Raw genomic sequence first — 8,465 nt, 5'->3', positions numbered from 1 at the left:
GGGGGGGTGGGTGGGGGGCTGGGGGGGGGGGGGGGAGGGGGGGGTGCATTCTTTTTTTCTGTGGAGTGAATCGATCGATTCCTTCTTTTGCCTGAAGCTGACTGTGAATAATGGCTGCAGCTCTGTACCAGGTTAATTGCGATGAAGTGTTAATTGATTTCTCTGGGATTACAGCGGCGGCGATCTGTAGAATCCTGTGGGTTTGCGTTGCATTGACCAGACGACACAGAGGTGAAGACGGAGGAAACGACGAGACGACAGCCTGACTTAGAATTCTTCTTCTTGATTTTCTTTTTTGTTGTTGTTGCTTACTTCCACACTGTGACTCCTGTTATAACATATTGAAGTATATTTAGTTATTTATTTTTACCTGCAGCAGCCATTCACTCACACATCATCACATCACACAATGTGATTATTAATAGAAACGGTGATTGGAGTACAAGTAGTAAAATGTCAAAGTACTTTACATCATTAGGAACTCTGACCTCTCTTTAACAACACCCATTTAATTTCTGGTCTTCAAACATCGACACGAATCTTTGCACAGATTTAATATTATATCTATTAACAACTTCACGCGGCGTTGACTGAACTCCTCCTCCTCCTCCTCCATCTCCACCTGTTTTCATCTCTGCTTCCTCTTCTGCCTCGCCCGTCCTTGTGTCTCATTATCACTCTACGCTCCTTCCCTCGGCTCACCTCTCCTGTGATCGATGCAAAGATCTAAACGAGGAGCGGTCGGATCATTAGCCTCATCTTTAAATACATTAATTATACAGTGCAGGGGTGAAGTGGCCGTTATTATGGCATAACGTCGTTAACGACCTTCCACGATGTTATGAAGTCACAGCAGAGACACGTGGAGGTTATTGATCTCTGAACAAACTGTGAATTTCATTTTGGTTTTTCTGCCTCTCTCTTCTGCAGGCGTGGACTTCAAGATGAAAACACTGGTCATCGATGGTATCAAAGTACGGACACAGATATGGTGAGAGACTGAAATGAGACTCTGGCGTCTTCGCTGTGACCTTGTCCTCTGTTCTGGACGTATGACACAAACATCAACACAGATGTCACAGCCCAGCCGGGCTGCAGCCCGTCGTTGAATAATGGATCACTTCGTTTATCAACCTGTTTGAACTATTCAGACACTGACTGTGGAGATTTGACAGTATTATACTGACACTGTATCATTTATGAGCTTCTATCAGCTCTGACCTCAGCGGCCACGCCCTTCTAACGGCTCTGAAAACGCAGCAGCAGTTACTACATTATGGACGAGCACCACAGCAGGTGGAAGTGGTCACCGACAGTCAACGGCTAATTTAAACTGTGGTGTAAACCTGTTAGCTTGGAAGCATTAGTGGTGACAGAAGCTAAGAGCCATTAGCTGTGGTTCACCTTAATCTTCATTTTTTCAGCCGCACTCTTTTTTTTGCACACCTCACTTAATTACTATGAAAAAAATGATAAAATACTGGAAAATATTTAAATATATTTATATATATTATCAGGGATTTGACTTTATTTTTGACTTGAAACCTTTAGTCTCGCCAAACTTTATTTCAACTCTTAATTACTTTGAGCCCCCTGTTTTGTTTTAGCTCTCTTTTTACCCACTCATTTTTTTAACCCAATAATTCTGTTTTTTCTTTATCTTTTAATTCTGAGCGACTTTCTGCTTACTTAAGAACAGCTAACCTTTAGCTACCTTTTGAGGCTGTGTATATTTGTATATTTCTCTAAGTTATAGCTACTTTCCATATGCTTTAAATTTACTGCTAGCTTTTAGCCATCTTTTTGACCTGCTTAAGCAGTTTAACCTAAAAATCTTTTGTCTTTTTTTTCTATATAATATTTATATAGAATACTTTCTTACTTCGAGGTATCTTTTTGGCCAACTTTAGCTGTTCTGCTAATTTTATTTAATTTTTAACGTGGACTTAAAACATGCATGTCAATGATAAATGTTATTACATTATAACGTGAAGGATTGTATTTCATGTGTCCCGTACTGTGATGTGTTTCCAGGGACACTGCAGGCCAGGAAAGGTACCAGACCATCACCAAACAGTACTACAGACGAGCACAGGTACTGAGTCTGAAACTGTGTGGCTGAAAATAGATCGCAGTTTTCATCATTTTGTTTTCCAATCATGTTTGTCAAACTATTTTTTTACACTGACAATTATGTGGCATTTATTTAAGAATTGTCTTTGTTTTAAATACTTCATTTACTGCATGCATTTACAGAAGACACTGTCGTAGAATGTTTGCTTGTGCTCAGACTTGCGTTTGCTGCTGAAAATGAATCTTTTGTGCATCGTATGATAAACACCGGCCTCTGAAGTCGTTAGACTTTGTCAATCCTGTTTAACGGTATAGAACTCACGTCCATCATTATAGATGTAGTTGTTGGGTAATTATCTTTAATGTTTCATCTTTGTCTGTCACTGTTCAGGGAATCTTTCTGGTCTACGACATCACCAGTGAGAGATCCTTCCAGCACATCATGAAATGGGCCAGCGACGTGGACGAGGTGAGTCATAGGGGAAGATTTTGCATCAGGAAAAAGACAAAACTGTCTCAGGGCTGACAAAGAGCTGTCGTCTGAAAATCCAGACCTGAGCCTGGTGTTTACGGTGTTTTTGTCCATCTCCAGTGATGGTGTGATGACGTGAGCTGTCAGGACGATCTAGGGAAAATTCATCTTCAGCCTTTTCTATATTTGCTACATTTCCTTACTTCTTTGCTACCTTCTATTTTTTTAGAATGTATAACTAACCTTTTACTACCTTTTGGACTGCTGAGGTAGTTTTGCTTTACATCCGGCTATAAATACCATTTCGGTTATAAATACCAGGTGGAAAAAAATCCCACTTGCAGTAATTTGGAGCCAAATCTCTTCACCTCTGCTTCCTCCATCCATTTCCCTCCAGAGGCTGTTCTATTAATTTAGTAATTATAGGCCGTGTTTACTGTGTGGTTTTGTGGATCAGAAGTGTATTGATCTTGATGTGTCCTCTCCCTCCTGTCATTAATCTGAGCTTCATTTCCTCTCTGTGTGTGTGTCTTCTCCCCTGACATTTGAAAACTGTTTTTTCCATTTTCACCTCTCTCTTTCTCTTTCTCTCTCTCATCCGTCGATATCCCTGCAGTACGCCCCTGAAAAGGTGCAGAAAATCTTGGTTGGGAACAAGTCGGACGAAGTGGACAAGAGGCAGGTGGCCACAGAGCAGGGAGTCAAGGTGAGGAAAGCTGTTCGTTTTCTTTATTAATTTAAATTAATAATAAAGTTCACATTAAGTAAATGTACCTTAAATTCTGAAATGAAATAAAATAATAAGAGATTAAAGGCATGTTCCTGACTTTATCTGTTCATTTGTAATACTTTCCATCTTGCCCAAAAACTCAGCAGCTTCACTTCGTCCTCCTGCAGCTTTGTATCCTGTCTTTAAGGCAGCATCAACTGAACATCATACCAGATCTCACTACGGTGTCGTCTCCCAGCCTCTTCTCTCCTGCAGACATTTGAAAACCTTATTGTCTGTAGTATTTTTTACTGCATGAAGGAGAATTTCAGTGACTCACGCGTCACCTCCCACTGCCTCACTTTTCCTCACACCACAGTATCTGTCAGCAGGCAGACGCTCATCGATGTGTGAGAGAATATTGTTTTGAAGGAACTAAATCCTGTCGCTGTTCTGTCTCACAGTTGGCTAAGGCTTATGGGATGGACTTTTTCGAGACAAGTGCCTTCACCAACCACAACATAACAGAGGTGAGTCACTGCATGTATAATTAAAAAAATCCAAACAGAAATAAAAACAAAGATATTAAAGTTTATATTAAAATTTAATGTTCTTTCCCAAACGTTCTGCCCTTTCCTCTTTGTGTATTCTGAACTTCGCTCGTTGTTGTTGTTGACGAGCTTTTCATGTGCGTCACAATAGGTGTCTGTGTGAAACAACGGAACCAATGTTTACAGAAGGTTAAAATTATAACACGACGCCCAGCGTTAATTGTTTTAGCTCTATAATTGTTAAAGTTAAAGGCACCGAAAACGACTTATCCTTGAGTTTTGTTATTTATTTTTTAACAATTTTAATATTTTTCATATTGTGAGGGTTCTCACTTTTAATATCTGAAAAGGACCTCTACAGAAACCTCGGTTTTATGTATGTTCGTGCATAGTTTTATAATTTAATTTATTGTTATTGATTAAACCCTGTGTGCCTACACTGGCTGTGGTGGGAATCACACCATAATCTCACCAAAATGGCCGTTGTGTACACTTATAGTAATTACTTCTTTGCTCGCCTCTATATTTCAGTCTTTCACGAGATTGGCAGAACAGGTTCTGGCGGCCAACAGAAAGGACCTGGATCTTCTGCGGATGTCTGTGAACGATGAGCTTGACCTCAGCGCTCTGGAGGAGGAGGAAGGACTTTGTGACAGAATGAGGGATGACCAGCAGAAAGGCTGCTGGTGTTAGAGTGACAGCAGGCCTGAGGTTTTCTTGGTCGGTTTATGTCATCAATGCTACAAACTTTGGAGAACAAACAGTAAAAAAAAACTCTGTCATAGTTTAAGGAAATGACAATATAGTTATGAAGTGATGACGAACAAAACTGATAGTCTGGACTTTTTGAGGTTTCTCACAGTGGCTCGGAGTGTTTACTGTAAGAGTATGAGCTGCCCTGCCACAGTGTTGCCCCACAGCTAAATTAAACTAATCACATGGTATTATTTAACAATAGTATGGACAGTTATGGTGAGTGTCTAAGAGAAGCTGCAGACAGAACCCCTCCTGGTTCCATCTCTGCACCAACACCATCCAATGTACAAATCCTACCTGGACGGGTTTCTTCTTCTGGAGGTTCTGGCTCCTCTGGAACAGAGGCTGACGTTCCACCACTATCCTCCAACTGCGTTCTGTTCAAGCAGACACCTTTAATGTCTGGACTGTCGTCTTGACACAGCATGTTGATTGTGTTGTTGGGGGTTTTTTTCATAACATTGATGTGAATCCTTCAAAATAATTGAATCTTTAATGATTTTCTACAGTACGAGTTGTTGGTTGGCACTAATATCTCTGTCAACATCGTGATGTTCTTCAGAGATGTTCTCTTCCAGGTCATTGCACCATTAGAGGGTTGGAAACAACAACGCTTCTTGAGTTTTCAGCTCGGGTTTCCAGCTGTAGAGATGATATTGACAGGTTTGGAAAAAGCTTAAAAAGTCCAGGTTGGGATTTCCAATGCGGATCAGTCATAAAAAAGGTGAAGGAGGATGTTTGAAGGACAGTGGAGAAGACGGGTCTAGCAGAAGATGTAGTATGTTTAGGTTAGGTTCTTTAACTTGAAAACAGAGGCACTGCCGTCTCTGGATGACAGCATCCAGCCTTCATCCACACCTCCAGTGTTTCCCTCAATGTGCACAACAGTATTAGCACCCGCTGCCTTTTTAACTAATTGAATACAATAACTGTAATTTACGAGATCGCCGCAAGAGGGAGCCAGATTAATTCCAGAAACGGTTCATACTGGATCTGGATGTATGATCTCGTCTGTATGATTGTGCAGCAGCTGCTCTTATTGGATGAGAAGATTATTTTAAACATATGCAGCATTTTAACTTTTGTTACATTAATATTTGAATGCAGGTTTTGAAGAGTCCACAGGGGGCGTTGTGCAGCTTGAGTCATCGACTCATTAAGACAGTGTATAAGGCTGAGAAGAGCCCTGTAGCAAAACAGTAAGATTTTTTTTTTATTTGCTAATCTTTGTCTTAGGTTAAAGACATTCAATGGTTTGGTGACTGTACTATTCCTTTATTGTTGTACATAATGGATTCAAAGCAGCATTTTAATTTGAAGGCTACTTAATTAAAGGTACAGTAGTTTGTTGACGTCTATGGTCAGCTTTGGGGGGTTTTCTGCAAAACAAAATGTGAAAAAATGAACTGTTTTTCTACAGTTTACAGTGCTTATATACTTTATTATAAATAATATTAAAACACCTCAGATAATTACACAAAGTAAAAACAAAACAGGTGGTTCAAACAACGGTTTTCCCGGCAGAAGGCAGTAAGTCCACAACAATATAATGTCGTCGGTGGTATGATTTGGGTCACGTTATGCATGAGATGATTTTAATTTTGTTTTACTGTAACTTCAGTGAAGTTAATAAAACACACGACATTGACCAGAGCTAACAGCACATCAGTATCACACACGGTCACGGAGTTAGCCAAACATTTGGACCTTTTCTTAATGGATCCCACATTTGTGGACTGGGCTGCTCTGTGGTTTTTGTTCTACTTTAGAACATTTGTTGATGTGTTGTGGACTGGATCTGGACCAGTTCTACTTTAGAACATTTGTTGATGTGTGTTGATCCAAGGAAAATCCACTGATGTTTACACTGGTCTGGGTGGTTTACGTAGAGATAACAGTATTAATTACATGCAACATGTCAAAGGCAACATGTGATTCCTCCAGAGAAGATGTCCGACGTTTATGAATAAACACTTGCAGATAAACAACTCTGTCCAATTGGTTCTTGGATCGTGGTTCAGCTGTGGATGTTCTCTTCGATGCCCAGTTATATATAATATCTGATTTTGTGTATGCATTTGTACATGACTGCAAAATGACTGCAAAAACTGAAGATTTCTTTGCAAAGCAAAAAAAGTACTTCTTCGTGTGTCCACTAGATGGCAGATTAACAACATTGTCTTCTGCTGCCCACTTATTCTTTATGTGAATGTAAGGCTCTTAGTACTGCCCCATAGTACCCCAGGCCCTGCAGCTGTCTGACATTCAGCCGTATGTGTGTATGTGTGGACGATTTATTTATTTAATTATTTATTTCGGACGATTTATTTATTTATTTATTTTTAAAAAAATGTTGTTGGGAGATTTGAGAAGGTATTTTAAATTTTAAGTTTGAGATATAGTTTGGATTTAGATTAAGATTAGAGTCAGATTAGATTAGAATGCATTTAGATGAGGTGTGTATTCGTGAAAATTAACTTTAGGTTTGAGGGTCTTGGGAATGCACTGTGTCGATGTTTCAGTGATATCTTTGAGCATTATAGGAGAAGGAGGAGGGGGGGGGCAGTGAGCTCAGTTTGTTCACGTTCATCCTCTTGAGTTCCATTGATCAGGGTTTAATAATAAACGCTTCTCTCTGTAGTGAAACTGTAGCCTCAGAGCAGTGAAGTGTATTGATTTAAAGGGAATGTTGAGATGACACCAAACTGATGAAGACAGAAAAAAGAAAAAAAAACGACTTGGGCATCGACCGTTTCAGCCAGTAGTAGAGTCAACGTTTGTGGAAGTCTGTGTGAACGTGAGAGAACACAGATGACTGTGGCATCAAACTTCGATGTGTGACCGTGGTTTTATTTTTATTCAGAACACTGGACGTTGGACAAGTTCTAATGGTTTAAATCAGACACTTTTAACAACGATAATGTCTGTCTTGGAACTTTTTGACTCAGTTCCTACAGTGAACACACACATTTAGAGATACATTTTGTTCTAAGCAGAGTTTACACTTCATTTCACCTGTTGGATGACTAACCTGTGAGCTCCTCCCCCCCCCCACGGTCAGGCCAGGAAATCAGAGAGAAAAATAGAAACAGAATCACACGTATTCAGATTCAGATGTAGGAGGAGATGGGTTTTTTTTTACTTGTTGCTGCAAATTGCTTTTTTAAAAAACTCACCTGTGATCCTTCTACTTCCTCTTGTCATTTCTAATGACATTTAAGAGTAAAAGGATATATAAATAAAGTGAATGTGGTCACCAACGCTGACCTTCCTCAGTCACGTGACTGACTTTAGTCATTTCATGTCTTCTCTCTAATCGTCGGCACAAAACCACTGACAACGACACATATTTTTCAAACTCATTATTAAATGTTTACATTTAAGACTGTGGAATCTTCACACAGTGGTTTTCTACTATGACTGAAACATTCAGAACAACTTGTGAATGGACACAAATTGAGATTTGGCGCAGTTGAACACCCCCCAAACCCACACCCACCCCGACTAAGGTGTGCATTTGTCAGCGTGGAGAACTATTTTTAAACTCGTCCCAGAAGACACGGCGCTCGTCGCAGACACGGTGGAAACAGTTTTTGTTGTTGAATCTCTGCATCAACTACAGGTCTCAGACATCCAGCTCTGATCCTGCCGCCCGCCTGTTAGAGCAGCCAGAATGTGCAGCATGTACAGGAAGAGGGAAAAATAATCATGCTACTTTTCTACTTTGCTGTCACACAGATGCTGGTGCTGAGCCCAGAGCATCAGCAGCATCAGCAGCAGCAGCAGCAGGCGGAGGAGGCTGCACATGCACTGACTGCACACAAGAGACTGGCAGAGATTCACAGCATCATTTCTGAAACTTTTTTTCAATCTCAATTCCAAAATCCTATCAGAACATATCCTC

General features: G+C 40.2%; 1 protein-coding gene across 1 annotated transcript in view; it reads left to right on the top strand.

Moving 5' to 3' along the window:
- The window catches only part of rab15 (RAB15, member RAS oncogene family), a 20,210-nt gene extending 13,848 nt beyond the window's left edge, over nucleotides 1–6,362 (top strand). Inside the window, exons 3-8 of the mRNA XM_008313438.3 lie at nucleotides 931–991; nucleotides 2,035–2,095; nucleotides 2,465–2,542; nucleotides 3,162–3,251; nucleotides 3,719–3,784; nucleotides 4,337–6,362. Of these exons, the coding sequence (XP_008311660.1) occupies nucleotides 931–991; nucleotides 2,035–2,095; nucleotides 2,465–2,542; nucleotides 3,162–3,251; nucleotides 3,719–3,784; nucleotides 4,337–4,498 (518 nt within the window). The 3' untranslated portion in view covers nucleotides 4,499–6,362. The remainder of the gene's footprint in view (nucleotides 1–930; nucleotides 992–2,034; nucleotides 2,096–2,464; nucleotides 2,543–3,161; nucleotides 3,252–3,718; nucleotides 3,785–4,336) is intronic.
- The last annotated feature ends 2,103 nt before the right edge of the window (nucleotides 6,363–8,465 follow it).

The sequence above is a fragment of the Cynoglossus semilaevis genome, chromosome 7, assembly GCF_000523025.1.
Source record: "Cynoglossus semilaevis isolate Cse_v1.0 chromosome 7, Cse_v1.0, whole genome shotgun sequence".
Lineage (NCBI taxonomy): Eukaryota > Metazoa > Chordata > Actinopteri > Pleuronectiformes > Cynoglossidae > Cynoglossus > Cynoglossus semilaevis.
Note: the sequence above shows the minus strand (reverse complement) of the source record. Positions and strands in the feature narration are given on the sequence as shown.